This window comes from Ochlerotatus camptorhynchus, unplaced genomic scaffold (assembly GCF_037179485.1).
Source record: "Ochlerotatus camptorhynchus isolate MF236.1 unplaced genomic scaffold, CSIRO-AGI_Acam_v1.1 ptg000771l, whole genome shotgun sequence".
NCBI classification, from domain to species: Eukaryota; Metazoa; Arthropoda; class Insecta; order Diptera; family Culicidae; genus Ochlerotatus; species Ochlerotatus camptorhynchus.
This window is the reverse complement of record NW_027041238.1, coordinates 92,141-110,659: the sequence shown is the minus strand read 5'-3', so window position 1 is coordinate 110,659 and position 18,519 is coordinate 92,141. Positions and strand designations below refer to the sequence as shown.

The 18,519-nt window shown below is 36.3% G+C and overlaps 1 protein-coding gene across 1 annotated transcript in view; it reads right to left on the bottom strand.

Annotated features, from left to right (window-relative positions):
• LOC135714984 (uncharacterized) overlaps positions 1-18,519 on the bottom strand; it is a 101,996-nt gene that overhangs the window by 57,628 nt on the left and 25,849 nt on the right. The window contains exon 2 of the mRNA XM_065238388.1: positions 11,328-11,441. Coding sequence (XP_065094460.1) covers positions 11,328-11,429 — 102 coding nt within the window. The 5' untranslated portion in view covers positions 11,430-11,441. The remainder of the gene's footprint in view (positions 1-11,327; positions 11,442-18,519) is intronic.

Sequence of the window (18,519 nt, the reverse complement as noted above, 5' to 3'; positions counted from 1 at the left end):
TAATCAAAAAATATCCAAGGCCGCGATGCAGCTCAAATCGTCCTTTTACCCTGGACCCGATGGATTTTCGTCCGTATTTAAAAAAAACAGCTTGTTAACTCCATTTCATCGTCCATGTCGCATGTCCCTCTCCAGTGGTATATTTCCATCCTATTTCAACGACGTGCATCTGATTATCGCAGAACATCGATAATAATATGCAGATGACCTCAAAAACTATTTACGAATCCACTCGATAACTGCTGTCTTTCTCTTAAACGCCAGTTTAATGTCTTCGCCAATTGGTGTATTTTAAACCGAATATTAGTGAACCCAGCCAAGTGCTCTGCCATAACGTTCTCACGAATAAAGCAACCGATTATGATGATGAATCGCAGGATGTTAGTGGAGACCGCATGAACAGAGGATGAGATATACGGAGCTGCGGTCCAATGCAAGACAATTGGAGACCGATGTGGAGTTTATAAGCGAGAGAAATTAATTACGACGAAAAAAAGGATTTGAACCACGAACGTTGCGCTTATTAGACGACTGCTTTCTCCACTGCTCTTTTCTTGCTTCGAAACATGGATAGGCTAAAGCGAATAAGAAGCGCTCACAGTACGATAATTTGATTTTGCAGAACGGGAATAGGAGAGAATTGAAGCAAGTGTGTACGTCGTTCTACAATATTATAAATTAATAGAGAGTGACGACAGAACACAAAATAAAAACGATTAAAAATCATTCATTCAAAGATAAATTAAATCAAAAAAGCTTAAAAAGTATGCAGATTCCCGCTTTACTTTATTGAGTCATGTAGTAGTAGTAGCCATGCATGATTAAATTCGAAATAATCTTTACAGTAATAAATTTTAATTCTTTTTTAATATTAATATTCATTAATTAAAATTCATTCCAAAAGTATTAAAATAGAATAAAAAATTAATGAAATTTATTCTAAAAAGATAATTTTCAATCTAATCAATCATGATTAAACTGGATTTAATATCAGATGCTTATTTTTTAGAAATAGAGTATTAATTTTTAATCATTCGATATGATTAAACTGAGCTTAATGACAAATTGATTAAATTTCAAGCAAAATGGGAATAGTTCAATTTATCAGTGTTGTATCGTCTGCATGGCCAACTAATATCATTCTCTACATTGGCTGCCGAGGCTGATAGGAAGTGCCACTAACATTGAATCAATTTTTGGTTTGCGTGTAGCTATTGTTATTAATATTAACATCATTCAGCTACAGTTGATGTATATGAAGAATAAACAATAAACAAAATTCAAAATAGGTCCCACGGTGAATGGGGAAAGTGAGTCCTATTGCGCATTTTTTTAATATTATTGTTTGTGCATACCGAGGGGGACGACTCTATCTACGATGCAGAAAAGATTGTGTTTTGCTGTGGCTAGCTGCACGCACGCTGAGTAGATAGATGGAAGATTTATGTCGATTTTGAAGATTTCCTGCAAAACAGATGAAGCACGATGCAAGTAGATGCGAGAAATGGAAGATGATTTTTCGAAGATTGATTCGCTAGTGTGAGATTTTTTGAGCATCTAGAATTGAGATTTAGATGTGTCGACCCTCTCGGCACAAACGAAGTGACAGACGACTAACTGGCGAAGAAATCCATTAAAATAATGTGGTTCACTGTAATAGAATTTTCTTGGAAGCTTGTGCCATCATCCACCAGATGGGTTAGTTTTTTTGTTTTGATTTGAACAAAGTTGATTTTGTGTATAATGATTCTTTGACAGTGTGCAAAGAGTTTATCATTTTGTCATTTTTTTATGCATTCCAGTTTTGAGTAGAGTGAAAGAGATAGAACCAAAACATTCTAGTGCATTTGGTGAAAATGCTAGTTCAATCCAGTAGTAGTGTTGCCATGTGGTACAATCCACTGGTAGTGGTGTTGCCATGTGGTACACTGAAAAATTGCAATAGCAGGTTAGTCACCAAAGTTTTCGAGCCGCTCCGTCTGTCACTTCGTTTGTGCTCTCGGTGCAAACATCTAGTACATGTGCAACTACCATACTTGCTCAAGAGGTACATCTATCCTCACACAGATGTCGCTACACTAGTATTCACGAGTGTCTCTTTCTGTACTGTTTTGTATTGTATTTGACAAATAAAAATATACTTCTTATGCCTCCACCATGGCAGGACGGCTAATCGGTCGTGTTTTTGACGTAGACTACGTCTAACGGGAGGGTACTGGGGGTAAATCGAAAATCTAAAATTGCGACCGTCACGAAAAGGTGTTATTTTTGGAACGCTATAAGCTTTCCCGCATAAAACTGTTTTGAAAATGGACAAATAAAAAGTGATAATGTTATCACTGTTTTCATGAAATAAACGTTCTCCCCAAACCCAGTCCTCATAATCAAGTACAATTTGGTTGCACATCGTGCTGCTTGAATCAGAAAAGTTATAAAACAGCGCTGCTAATGTGCCTCAACTCATTTTCGCTTCGGACGGCGGGTAAGCAGGTAGCAGCAGCAGCAGCAGCAACAGCAGAAGCATTAGCACAAACGAAGTGACAGACGGAGCGGCTCGAAAACTTTGGTGACTAACCTGCTATTTCAATTTTTCAGTGTACCACATGGCAACACCACTACTACTGGATTGTACCACATGGCAACACTACTACTGGATTGTATTAGTATTTTCACCAAATGTATTAGAATGTTTTGGTTCACAAAATGATACACTCTTTGCACACTGTCAAATAATCATTGTACACAAAATCAACTTTGTTCAAATCAAAACAAAAAAACTTACCCATCTGGTGGATGATGGCACAAGCTTCCAAGAAAATTCTATTACAGTGAACCACATTATTTTAATGGATTTCTTCGCCAGTTAGTCGTCTGTCACTTCGTTTGTGGCATTAGGAAGGCGGTTCCTGTCTGTGAGCTGTACATAGGACTTAATCTCCGCATTACCCTACCCCTCATAGTTTAGTGTGTGATGATGGCACCACTGTACAGCGGATGCCGTGTGCGGCAACCCTAGTATCGCATCCATTGAGTCATCAGTATTTGGTTAGGTAAGTCACGTTTTATCGAGTCAATTGGATTCCCGTGTCAAGTGATTTCTCGGTAATAATTAACTGGACGATTACTTATTTCCTTTCGGTTGGGTAGTTGGGATACCACACTGTCAGCGCGCAGAGTTCGAGTTTTGCACCTCGAACTTAGCGCGTCGTTCCCGTCGAGATCATTGGCTGCTGCCCGAGCAGGAGAAAATAGCTAATGAATACCTAATTCTGATCTGATACCTAAATTTGGTATTGACCAGCATGACATAAAAGGTAAAATACCAAAAAATAATACCAAAAAATTACATGCAAAATACTTTGTGAATACCAAAAATTGATATTTGGATACCAAAAGAATGCTTGGGTGGTATTTTTTTGGTATTGCATTATCATAATTTTGGTATTGGAATGGTATTGTGGGAACATTTTTTTGGTATTATTTTTCGGTATTTTACCTCTTATGTCAGGCTCATCCATACCAATTTAAGGTATCGAAACATTCATTCCTGCTCGGATGGTAGCGGCGTCGCCTCGATGGCGCAAGCGCTCCTTGCCTGAATGATAACTACAAATCGCGATTACTTTTCGGAAGGACGTATCAGCTTTTGTAAACAACGCATTTTATTGTCGGTTCGGCATAACTAATAGCTCGCCCCACATACTAACACCGCTAACAGGTTGGGAAAATTTTCCCCTATCTGATGGTAGTACTAGCATGCGTGGGCGAGCTACCAGTTACGCCAAATCGACGATCAAAGGCGTTGTTTACAAAAGCTGATACGTACCTTCGAAAAAGTAATCGAGAAATACTTCTTGGGCTATGTACCAATTACCGAGTTAAACGCAAGCTTGCAAATGCTCATTACAGCTAAAATGCTATTTTTCGGATTTAGGAAGCTTTGAGATATTTTAATGATAATTCTTATTTACAAGATGCAAGAACAGAAGGTAACGTGTTTGTATGACACATAAAACATGTCAATTTAGCTTTCAGAGTGTGAAAATAGCAATTAGCTGTAACGATGAGCAACGCGATGAGCGAGCAATCAGCGATCATAAAATCGCTAGTTGTGACCTTCTGAAAGCAAAATTGACAAATTTTATATGTCATATACAAACATTACCACCTCTTCTTGTATCTTACAAATAAAAATTATCATTATAGTTTCCCATTGTTTCATAATACCGAAAAATAGCATTTTAACTGTAATGAGCAATTGCAAGCCTACACGGTTAGAAAAAAGTACCCAAAATTAAGTTCTTTTCACTCATCTCGGCACTATAGTGCAGGAACCCAAAAGTAGGTAAAGCGGGTCAAAGTAATTTTCATTTACTTGTGTGTAGTTCGTATGGAATTTTCCACTAGCTTTTTAACCAAAAGTAAGTTAGTTGTACCCAACAGTAGTTAAATATGATTATACCCAACGTTGGGTTCCCACACTTTACTACCCCTGTTGGGTGGTTTTGCTCCTTCTTTTTTGACAACATTAAAGGGAGGAAATGAGACAAACTAGTCAAAAGTAGGTAAAAGTGAACTGGCCGTTGGGTACTTTTTTCTTACCGTGTAGTTAAACGTGACGTTTCGAAAATGCCGGAAATTGATCAGATAACTCATCTGTCACTTTTAATCACGAGTTAAATTACCTAAAATACACCCTTCCCCTTCGGAACGTGTTTTGCAATACACATAATACATGGCCGGTCCCAACTTCTGAAACCCCTCTCCTCCCTCAACTACTACGTTATTTATGAAAGTTCCCTAATCATTGGGCAACACTGAAAGACAGCAGCACACACCACACAAAATGGGTTGGACATTTATGCGAAATTTCGGTATTGATAGTCAATATCGATCAGAACATTTTAGCTTGAAATCCCTCCATTTAATTCTCGGTACATCTTTAATCTATTGATTGAATTAAAAAAAAATCTTAACATGATTTTTTTTAAGATTTTGTGCGTTTTGTGAACGCACATTCATTATTTTGTATAAGAAAACGGGAACGGGGTGTTTATGTGGTGATAAATAGGATAAATGTGATAAATTATCAGACGGCACCTCTATTCATGGTTTTAGATTAGCTACCCATGTAACAAATTTAGAGCTACTTGGCTATATTCAAAATTTATAAAGGTTTTATTGCAGCTGCAACCATTATCTACAGCTTTATGACGGTCATATACAATGCAAGTCATGGAACATTTTATAGCTATCTACAAAACCCCTATAAAGCTTATAAAAAACCAACTGATGCTTATGCTATTTTCACTTATTAAAGGTTTTATGATTGCTTTGAAGTATAAAAAAAGCAATATGAATTGCCCTTGTAAAACCTAAAAATAAATCCTTATATTGCTATATAAGTAAGCGCAATAAAGCTAGTTGGCCATGAAAAGTTACTTTAAAACAATTATAAGCATTCAGTTGCAACTAGTCAGAAGTGTAAATGTGCGGTTTACTTCTACAACATAGTAAAGAATCAAAAATTTCCGGTATTTCCAAGTGAAGCGCAAAGAAAATCAACAAAATTTTTAGCATGAGCCCGTTTATTTGCTACAGTTCGCCGCAAACCTTCGTGAATAAACTCCAAGAAAAAATGCCGATGCATTTTCTGCGGATGTCACAAGCTGTAAAGAGTGTGCCTCCTTACCATTCCATTGGTCGAAATAAATGGAATGGTGACAGTTCTAGGACAAAAAAGTTGAAATCATGCATAACTTTTCATAAAGGTTAATGTACCATTCAAAACTTTTCCAAATGTTTGTAAAATTCATCGGTTGCACCCGTAGAATAGGAAAATACATTTGCCCTCAAATAAAAACATGAATTGCTCTTCACGGTAACCGCAAAATACCCAATAATGACTACAAACTAAGCATTTTCGAGGGAGACTGGGACTACCCATTAAATGAGTAAACATATTACCCATTTATGAGTATGTGTTACTCAAAAATGAATACTTACTACTTATTTTTGTAGTTATAATTACTCATAAGTGGGTAAAATTTTACTCATTTAATGGGTAGTCCCAGTTTCCCTCGAAAATGCTTACTTTGTAGTCATTATTGGGTATTTTTCGGTTACCGTGTTGTAAAAAGAAAAAAGTACTCGTAATAAAATCATGCTTTTCTGTTCTGCTTTCATTCAATGCACACTGCACAGTGGTCCAGAATGCAGATTTAGATGGAATGATATGTTTTGAGCTTGAAATTGAATCTTTAGACTAAAATCTCTTCTAGAAAGTTGTTCCTTATAGTTAGGCCCTCATTTTTATGACTATAAATTCTAGGGTGGTTCCTATTATCAATAAAATAAAAAATCTAACTTTTTTGTTTGAATAAATTAAGGTATACATTCTTCAACAAAATTATAGCTGAGCTAATTTCAAGCAACTTTGTAAAAAAAAAAAACAACTTTTTCAGAGCTATTTTCTTGAATTAAGTTAGGGTGGCTGTAAAAAAACAGTTGTTTTGCTCTAGTTTTCTTATTTAGAATTTCTCAGCAAAGGTGTCGTTAAAACTTCACAGTCTACTGTTTTCGAGGTATATGCATTTAAAAAATATAATTAAAATTAAAACACTTATTTTAACATTTTTCCTGTAATTCCATTTAACTCGAAAACAGTAGGCTGTGAAGTTTTAACGTCTTAAAAAGAGTTGTTTATTTCATCAAGACAAATAACTTTGCCAAAGTCGTCAAGTCTTCAAAACACAAGTTCAATGCATTAAAAAAAATTATAGAAAAAAAATCATGTTCCGCTAAAATAAAGAAATCTAAAAATTTTGATATTTTGTTTACAGAGTATTGCTTAATTTTTGCTGAAAATTTCAGGTTGCGATTTTTTGCGCTTTGGGAGATATTAAAGTTCAAAAATTGTCTCTTTTTTTTCGTGTTTCAACAATTTCTTTAAAATTTGAAGCTTAATCCAGTATGTTTCTTCACAAAAGTTATTTATTTATTGCATTTGCATAAGAGAAAAATACAACATTATATGGTTGTAAGCAAAAAAAAACGGAACAGAAAGAAAAAAATATATTTTCGACATTATTTTTTTTTAACTCCATATAACTTGGAACCAATAGACTGTGGAAATTTCACGTCTTTGAAAGAGCTGTTCATTTTGTCAAGATAAACAACTTTGCTGAAGACATCAAGTCTCCAAAACGTCAGAGAAAGGAGTTAAATTGCGGCGCCATCTTTGCGGAAGAGTTTTGAACTATTTTTTATGTCAATAGATGGTACTTATTATGATGAGAACTTTTGCCCAAGACACCAAGTCGCGAAAATGTTTCGTTTCGGAGTTATTAATTTTGCTCCGCTAGGTTGCATTCCAGACCCAGTGTGCAATGTAAGCATTAGACATTTTAAGAAATTACGCTTGGTGTTTTTTCTTGCCTGCTGTCCTCTGTCGCCATGATTTTTAGTGTGCATTGGTATGAATTTATGTATTGGGATCTATTTTCTGTAAAATTAAGATGATTCCATCAAATTCATTTGATTTCTGAAACAACCTTTTTTGTTAACTTGAATTATTTTGGAGGCGCATTTATTTAACGCTCATATTATTCCAATATACACGATAAAATTTCAAGCGCATATGTTTTGAAACTTCTAAAAAGTCATATATTTTCTTTAAGATTTTGACTAATGTCGCCATGAAACAAAATTGATTGCATGGTGATCTTGACACCAACACTCAAACCTACTTTTACCGCTAAAGATTTCCATATGAAAAAAAAAAGTTTCAGCAAAACAGAACAACAACAAGCTAATTTATGGCGGTTGCTTCGAAGAAAATAAAAATTAAATTGGATTTATAACTGAAACCAAAGCGTAATAAAACTGCTTGAATACAATATTACTCTTAAAGCGGTTATGAGAACCTTTTGTAGAGTATGAGGCTTTCTGACAAAAGGTTTTAAGGCAGTTGTGATTCTCAAACACGCTTTATAAACCTTATCAAGAGTAGTCCACTAAGCTGTAAGACGATCTTATAGCGGTTATCAAAAGGTTGTGCTGGAGCTATTAATTTTATTGACGGTTTTATAAAATTGATCTCACAAACCACTAATAGAGTGCAATAAAACAAGAAATGCTACTTGGGTATGAAAGTCCCTCCTACTTGGAAAATTATGCTATAGAACGGTTTATACAAACCCAGTTTTTTTTTTTTTGCATAATTCTTCAAGTAGGAGGGACTTGCAATGCTTATCTCTTAGCATAAATAGAGGTATCGTCGAGTTTAATTTCAGTGCTAGGTTCTGAAATTCGACAATGAGCGTTCAAAAGGGCCTGCTTGTAATGTTCGATTCTCTTCATCGATTTTCTGTTTACAGCTAAGCGAAACAATTCAAGCTGAACATTGCATTAGGTCCTAAGTAACACTGACAAGATTCTCTTGAATCCACTCGGCCCAGGTATTTTCAGCACACATATCGATAAAAGAAGTTTTTATCTAGCATCTAATATGACAAACACAACAAGAAACGATTCTGTGCTCAAGTTATTAAGGCTCTGAACCATTTGGTGGATTATTTTAACTTTTGGTTAAAATTTGACAGATGGAAAGTTATCGATTAACCCTGCTATCCGAGCGTGGTTATTTCTGACAGACAAGAAGTTAAATTTTGACGACCGTGGCTCGAAAACCGGTCGATCGACAGCACGGGTATTTTTGAACATAAGAAATAACTTTCGAAATGTCACTTTTAACTACGAGTTAAATTTAACTCGGCAAATGGTTCACAGCCTGAGGCTGTGTTCCATTTGGTGAATTTTTACTTATATTTGACAGATGGAAAATTTTCAAATAAACCTGCTATTCCAGCAGACTAATTTCTGACAGACAAGGAATCAATTTGACAGACGCTTTCTCGAAAATCGGCCGATGTACAACTGAGGGATTTTCGAACATTTTAATTTACTGTCGTAGTGTCAAATCTAAGTAAAAATTTCCCATATATGGAACACAGCCTTAGTATTTTTTTTATTTGTTCAATCGGTAGATAAAAGATGTACCGAGAACTTATTGGAGGGATTCATGGCTAATTGATATCATCTCGATCAACTATGAAATGTTGCATAATATTGATGCAAAATTGTGCACTCCGTTTTTGTGTGTGCATTTATTTTTAGCGTTTTGAAGTTGAATCGCTGAGGATCAATCTCATTACCTTAGAAAAATTTCAAGAGTACAGATATCAGCTCTCACAAAACTTATAACAAAGAAACCTGAACTTCACGTTTGTTGCAGTCCAGTACACAAGGAGTTTCAATTTCATGAGTGATGTCACAACCGTCCAAGATTTGTGTCCTAGAAATCTTGAAGTGCTAGGGAATATCAGCCATCATGACGGTCATTGTTGGACGCTTCAATGAATCACCTGAAGAAAGTCTTACTCATATCTGATTGTTATTTAGGAACCAAATTTAATAAAATATGTTTTCGCATTTTTATGAGGTCCTGAATTTAACCAAGTTTTACTAAGTAGAAAATCCAAAATATGTACATAAGACCGAAATCACTTCTACTGTATTTTAAATAAATATCTAGAAAAACACACGAGAATTTCACTACACAGCTTAACGTAGTCTACGTCAACCATGCGGTCGTGTCTTGTACACAAACCCACCATTTTTTTATACATTTCTCCGTAAACACAACATGTGCGATCAATTATTTTTTGAACTTTTTAATGTTGGGTATCTGGGATTTTATGTGCCTACGCTTGTGCAGGGATGCAAACAAATTTAAACATTTTAAATATTGATTATTGAAGATTTCACAAGCATATAATGCTTAACTATCAAATTTTTAGGTCCCACTTGACCCGGTGTATCTTAGATGTCGAAGCCTATAACTTTCTGATATGATTTATCAACTGCATTCATGATTTTTTGCCCTATTCTTCGTGCCAAGCACACCAATGTTGCCTGCTGAGAAATTTATGGAGCATGTCATAGGCATATCACCTTGTTCATTAATTAATAACTAATTATTCTGACGTTCAATGTAATACCCCGTTCACATTACAGCATATATCACGTGATATACGCTGTCTTGCAACGAGCACTCATACATCTAGTTTTCACTGGAAGTCCTATGTATGAGTGCTGATTGCAAGACAGCTTATATTACGTGATATAGGCTGTAATGTGAACGGGGTATAAATGGGGTCTTCAGCAAAGATTCAGTTTTTCTGAAGATCATTACAACGAAGAGCTAGAACGATGAGAACAATAAATCCATTTTCCCATAGTAATTCCCATATAAAGTTCAAAGGGCCAGTGCAGAATGAGTTCGCATCCAAATAAGCTCAAATTTTGGGAGAATTACCAAGACCTGATTTGAAATCGATTGGGCTTGGTGGAGCTTAATCGGTATTTTGAACCACCCTAATGCACTAGTTGAATTATTTGTAAAAACCTGAATTTATCTACCTATGGTGGGATCTGACCCTTCATCCATATAAAATATTATATATCGCATTAAGAGATTTAACTCAAGTCGGATTCTGGCCACATCCTTGGGGCACCAGGATAATGTCCCGGTGTGACCAATGTGGTCCAGGATACATATGATCAATGATTTTATTTTTGTACTCTCATGTGATTAGATGTGTCGCATGATGGGTTTTAGTTCAAGTCAGATTCTGTACACTTCCCTGGAGGAACTCGGAACATGTCCATGAGATTGTGCCTGTGTCATAGTGGTCGTATGAAAAAAACAGGAAAGTTGTCAGTCTTCTTGATTCTATTGTTTACGGTCTTTTTGTTTGTGTTCTAATGTAATTTAACTCAATTAATGATAAAACATAGCACTATTTTATGTGTAAAGGGTTATCTACGAAAACAATTGGACTCACTTAAATAGCTATATATTTTTAACCATGACAGCAAATAACTTGAAATTTTCAAATGTATATTTTTTAGAGAATACACTCTACTGTGTGTAGACCTAAAACTGAAATGTATTTTCACTGAAACTCCGTAACAGTATCAAATTTATATGTTGTTGCACCGACACAGAATTCAATTTGCTCTTTTAGCTTATATTATGCAAATAATTGGCCTAAAACAATTTTTCAACAAGGACGAACCAACTTTCCTTTGAACATTCAATGTTTAGAATTATAGCAAAGTCTATGAACGCAACGGATTAAAAACTTTTGACAATTAACGAATAAAATGAATAGGGTTGGTGTATCAGTTATACACCCTAACTGGTAAACCAACCCTATTCATAAAAAATACCTTTTTGTGAACAACTCATATAAAAGACGTACCTTGATAGCATACGGAAAGTATTTTTCCAACACTTTAAGAACTTCATGCAGGTCTTCTTCCTTTACCAGGACAAAATGTTTACCTTCAGGAATTATTTCCATTTTGCCAGTGATCTGAAAAAGAAAATGAAAATTTAAATTAATATGACCACGCACGCCACTTAGGGTATTTAAAGCGAAAAACTGATCAAGATTAGAGTACCAAAAGTCTATTCTTAGTCGATGGGTAAACTGCCATTCATGAAAATAGAATTAGGCTATTTTTACTCTCGTTAAATTATTAAAATTACGTTTTCGATATTTTTAAATAAATCATAGCACGAAAACGGCTTATCTAATCTAAATGACGTATGGCACAAAGTTGTAGGAAACTGGTTTGCTACACGGAAAAATAACATTCTCGTTAACAAATGAGAAAAAAAAACAAATGTTTAGAACTCTAATAAAACAAACTTATGTTCATTGGAAAGCTTTTTAAAAAATGCTAACTTTTCTGAAATGATCACAATGGACACTTCAGAATTGGCCAAAACCGTAAAACATGAACTTTTAGTACAAAATTTGAGAATGAGCATGAGCTGAGCGTAAAATTATTGACTGCTTAGGCTGAGAGTGAAATCACTGCACTATTCAATGCATTGCTCTGTCCAGACCGTTTGTACCAAACGTTTAAGAACGAGGCAATGAAAGAGCCAATAAAAACATGCAGTCACTCAAGAACAGGTGACTCACACCGCTTGCCTTCGCTCACACAGCATGTAATTGAGGAATTTTTCCATATAAAATGTACGCTCCGCCATTCAAAACAATGATTGGGTACCATCACGGAAGAATAAACGTGCTGACTGAGTTACTGACTGAGTGCTCGGCTGTCAGTGATTCGTTTACTTCCCAATAATTCAGACTCTCACAAGGCAGTGAATGATGAGGCAGCTGGCAGTTCATATGTGTGTGTATGTGTGTGTGTGTGTGTGTGTGTGTGTGTGTGTGTGTGTGTGTGTATGTGTGTGTGTGTGTGTGTGTGTGTGTGTGTGTGTGTGTGTGTGTGTGTGTGTGCGTGTGTGTGTGTGTGTGCCTCTCTGTGTGTGTGAGCCTCTGTGTATGTGAGCCTCTGTGTGTGTGTGTGTGTGTGTGTGTGTGTGTGTGTGTGCGTGTGTGTGTGTGTGTGTGTGTGTGTGTGTGTGTATGTGTGTGTGTGTGTGTGTGTGTGTGTGCCTCTCTGTGTGTGTGTGTGTGTGTGTGTGTGTGTGTGTGTGTGTGTGTGTGTGTGTGTGTGTGTGTGTCTCTGTGTGTGTGAGCCTCTGTGTGCGTGTGTGTGTGTGTGTGTGTGTGTGTGTGTGTGTGTGTGTGTGTGTGTGTGTGTGTGTGTGTGTGTGTGTGTGTGTGTGTGTGTGTGTGTGTGTGTGTGTGCGTGTGTGTGTGTGTGTGTGTGTGTGTGTGTGTGTGGTGTGTGTGTGTGTGTGTGTGTGTGTGTGTGTGTGTGTGTGTGTGTGTGTGTGTGTGTGTGTGTGTGTGTGTGTGTGCGTGTGTGTGTGTGTGTGTGTGTGTGTGTGTATGTATGTGAATTAAAGGCTAAACCGAATAAACTTTGCAGAGCCATTATCATTCGCGTTATACACTATTCATGTCTTAAGTCTAATAATGACTATCATTGGACTAGGTACACAATCGCGCGTAATAAGTATTCATAATCGATAAAGAAAACTCGTTGAGAATATGTTCAAAGGAAGATTGATCAGCATCAAAACAACAGCAAAGAGTTATGGAAAATTTTGAAATCTTTTGCAAACCGCGGTTTAATAGCACATTACAACAGTCAGAACAAGTAATTGCAGCTAAGTTTAATGATTATTTCGTAGATAGCGTTTCATTTATTAATCAATCTATTGAATTGGTCGATGAACCTGACGAAATAAAACAGCCAGTTAATAGTAGTTGTAGATTTGAAGTTTTTCACCCAATCACATTAGATGAACTTAGAGTTATTTGTTTTTCATTAGGAAAATCGGCTGGAGTAGATAATGTTAATGCTAGAGTTATTCAAGATTGCTTTCATGTCATTGGCCACATCTTGCTGGACCTTATTAATTAATCATTACAAACTGGACATGTGCCACAAATTTGGAAGGAATCCTTAGTGGTCCCTATTCAAAAAGTTGCTGGAACGATTAAAGCCGAAGATTTTCTTCCCATCAACATGTTGCACACATTAGAAAAAAAATTAGAACTTGTTGTTAAAGGCCAGCTGTTGGAGTATTTAAATAGTAATAGTTTGTTGATACCAGAACAATCGGGATATCGGGAAGGTCATTCATGTGAAACCACGTTGAATTTGGTATTAGCGAAGTGGAAAAATAACTTGGAGTGTAAAGATACGATTGTTGCTGTTTTTTTGGATCTTAAACGCGCTTTTGAAACAATTTCTAGGCCCTTATTGTTGAGATCAATCAAGCGCTTTGGAATTACGAGTACTGTACATAAATGGTTTGAAAGCTATTTGTCTGACAGAACTCAACGGACTGTTTTTAATGATTCTGTTTCCAGTCCCGTGGAGAATAACCTTGGAGTGCCCCAGGGAAGTGTATTAGGGCCCCTGTTATTTATTATGTATATTAATGACTTGCGACGTGCTTTACGATTTTGCGACATTAATCTTTTTGCAGATGATACTGTGTTATTCATTGCAGCTAAGGATTTAGATGATGCCGTTTTACACTTGAATGAAGATTTGCGTTCTCTAAGTAGATGGTTGAAGTATAAGCAGTTAAAATTGAATACAAGTAAAACTAAATTTATGGTAATTTCGCGGAACGAGTAAATGAGAACCTCTCTGTTGTAATTGATGATGAGACTATTGATCGCGTTCGGGAGATTAAATATCTTGGCGTGATTATTGATGACACACTTAAGTTCAACTCTCACATTGACAATGTCATCAAGAAAATTGCCAAGAAGTATGGAATTCTATGTCGACTGAAAAATGATTTAACTATTGCCAGTAAAATACAGCTATACAAATCAATCATCTCTCCTCATCTTGACTTTTGCCCTTCCATTTTATTTCTGGCCAATGCAACACAAACATCGAGATTACAGCGCTTGCAGAATAAAATAATGCGTTTGATTTTGAGATGTAATAGATTCACTTCCTCAACTTTGATGTTAGACGCCTTACAATGGTTGTCGGTGAAGCAATTATTTTTATTAGGGCATACATTTAATCCAAAATCTCCGAAAACTTCAAAAAAAAAAGCGCCAGCTCATGTTACATCCTTTATTAAACTTAGAATGGTCTGATCAGTAAGAAAAAGTGGTCGCTCTAAGATTACCGAGCCTCTCATATCACGTACCATCTATGATCGAGTTGTCGAAAACGATACCGACGGCGACGACGATGGTGATTTCGAAAAACTCATGATAAGCAAACGATGAGACTATTTATCTCCTTAATGTGAAGCAGGGAAGCAGCTCCCACTCTTAGACCATACCTGTTGACCCATCAACTCATGAACCGGGAACCAGGCTTGCTGAAACTCCTCAAACTCATTGGAGGTTTTAAAACACCCTTGTCCTGCGAGTTTAGCAAGCCCTCACCTCGAGTGAGTAGCGGCAGGAATATGGAAGAAGTCTAGTCTAGTCTAGTCTAGTCTACACATACACAGCCAGTACTTGAAAGAATCCTGGAAAATGATACATCTATCATTTTTCTTGTCATTATTAATGCCTGCTGCACATCAAGGATGTGAAACAAACAATAAAGCGGCCAGGCCTACTGTGTAGCGTGTGAATGTTTACCATGTCTACTTAATAAGTATAGACAGTGGTTAACATTTAATCCACAGGTAATCAAAGAGCGGGGACATACCGTACCAACCGCTCCGTATGCAGGATTTGAAAATAGGCTATATAAATCGTTGGGAGTGACAGAGCTAAGAAAGTTAATGTACACTCCTTGGTTTTCCGATCTCCTGGGATGGAACACAGGTATTTACCCCTTGTGTTCGAGCGTACAGTCCTCCCTCCGTACAAGCGTGGACGGCACCGCCCACCCACTGCCATCCCTCAATCGATCCAGCTGACCTCAGTCGAAGGACAACAGAGAGCGGTGTGCGGACGTAACCTATAAGGAGGGAATCCTGTATTCGCCTAGGTTATAGCGCCCTTGCTCGCTATTCGTTATTCGCTGTCTACAATGAGAAGAAACAATGCATGAAATTTATAGTGAGTAATTTTAATGAATGTATATATATGTATATATATATATATATATATATATATATATATACACATCCATACATATATATATATATATATATATATATATATATATATATATATATACACATCCATATATATATATATATATATATATATATATATATATATATATATATATATATATACATATATATACACACATATACACATATACATATATATCCATATATGTATACATATATATATATTTGACTTAAATTGATATATATATATATTAGCCGTCACGATTGAATGCGCATGTTTAAACAACGTTGATCCAGGTACCTATCATATAAATTTGCATATAATCTAATTATGATTATTGTCAATAATACTAACATTTCGATAAAGATGATGCTGCCTACTTTACCTGTTATGTGATACTTATCATCACAGAGTCCAACCTTGAATCGCAGACCAGGTCCACTAACAAAACAAAGGGGTTTATGGTCTTCTTCTTCTTCTTCAGGTTCGCTCACCAGCCGGAATGAAGGCTCGGTGCGGTTAGTAATATCAAACAGTGTTACATGCAAACGAAAAAACGAAAAAGAGATACAACCAGGATTAGTTTTTTAAAGTAATAGTTTCATCTGAATACCCAACTAACCATATCTCAGTGACATTGTACCACTCTGAACCCACACCTAAAGCTATTTTGTGATTATATGGTTACTTTGGTATTCACATGAAATGTCGTGCAAGTACCAGAGGTTCAACAACGCCCAACTATGGACAGCTCAATGTTAATACCATTTACTCTTTGAATCAGCTTACACCAACATGATAATCTACTAAGAAACATCTAATAGCGAATTCGTTTATTATTCAGTTCCAACCTGGATCGGGTATCACGATTGGGTCTGCTTGTTAACTAGCAAACGTCAGTTTGATCATTTGTTTTTGAAACCTGGCACGGGTCGAGGTTCGCACTGACAAAAAGTTCGGGTTCGCACGGGTTGGAACTGGTTCCAACCCCGATAATAAACGAATTCGCTATAAGAATGTATAGAGATAAAGTTCAAAAATACAGTTTTAACTGATGGTACTTTATAAACGTCAAACTGTTCAATATTGGACCCTGCCAACACACGGCGCCAGCACGGCAATGTGGGCCGTCAGAATGGTTCATCGGTTGCGAAGTGAAGTGCTTCTTAAACTGAAGCGATACATTTCTCAATGTTCCAACGTTATCCTAACGTAAACTTAATATTATCACCCATATGCCTGTCCACGCCCGAAACCCATCCACCACACAAAATCAAATAAAAATGTTTCTGTATGGCAAACACGTCCAGACATAAACGAGAATATGGGTGTATATCTTCACTGTAACAACTACGGGTACCCGAAAAAAAAATTACAGTGAAATTTTCAGTGGAAACAATGCTCTGACATTAATATTTATTGTCGACAATAAAAATGATTGTTATAATGTTGTACCCTTCCGAAAACGGCAAAACTGCTACCTATCTGTACAATGAATGTACATAATAAAATGTTGTTACAATGATTTTTATTTTATTTTCATTTATTTTATTGTTAACATGATTCGATCACGAACAATAATGAACAACTCTATTACAATAAAAATTGTTGTTACATTAAATATTGGTGTGTTTTCATTGTGGGTTACTTCACGAACAATAAAAATAAATCTGATTGAAGCATGCAGACTATGAGAGGGTCAGCAACACTGCCAATGTAATCAAGATAGGCGCTGCTCATATGGCTCTTGCTTTGACAGTTCGTTTGGCTCTATTCGTTGCCAAGTCAATTGAACGCCTACGACCAGATCGGTTTGAGTTGAACTCAACTCTCCTGTATCATCTAAATCCCGCTTAATGCAGACCTTTTCCGTGCAGTCAATAATCATACAATAATAATAGAAAAATCCACCACTTGAAGATGTCATGAAATAACTCTCAGGTGGAAGCATATTTCATGGGCGATTCTCTCCAGTTGAATGCATTAACTTATCAACGACCCTCAACCACCAAGGAGACGTGACCTAGAGAGATCGAGTGCAGGGGAGTTGGCTTCCATTTCTCACAAGTTCCGGATCGAATCTCAATCCATAACCAGTAAAAAAAGGAATCACCCGTAACATACATACCACCCCCTTCACTTCCCGGGGCCAATGTTTTATTTTTTCGATTTATTTTTAAAATCGATAAAGTAGATCTGTCAAGCCAACACATACACTCTAAAGTACTCTGTTATTTTTTTTAATCAATAAATTCGCCAACCAACAATAAAATAACAATAATATATTATGTTTTTGAAAAAAAATTGTATGGGGAAATCACGAAAATTTCATTGTTAAGATACTTAACAACCCCCCTTTTTTATTGTAAATTTTCCATTTACCATGAAATTTACTGTTTTGTACAACATAAATCAAGGTAAATTTATTGTAGACGTAACAATATAAATCATTGTTAAGACAATAATTTTCGTCTTATTGTTACATTGTTTTTTATTGTATTTTTGTTGTTATTTTTTTTTCGGGTATTCATCGAAAATACTTGCATTTTACTCAGGCACTTTTGAGCAAACTGCAATCACTCTCTCATACTCGTAATGTGCCAGCCACGACCAAATTGGCACAACGGCGCCCTATACGCTCTCTGACCAAAGCGCAGGGGCGGCAGGAATATGGAAGAAGTAAACAAAAACTCGTCGAGAGAGAGGAAGATTGAACTTCAGCGAGAGGATAATTTGATGTGAGGTGCGCTTTTCGTTTTTTGTTCGACGCAAGAAGCTCAGAGTAAGAGCGTGTGATAGAAAACATGAACATAAATGGCAGCAAACCTCACTCCCATTTTTCCCCCTTCGCTCACAAGCTTAGAAGCTCAGCGGAATTACCACTACATCACCGGCGCCGCTCCGCCAGAGTTCTGTCAGTTATGATTTTCAACAATAGTGGCCTAGGATA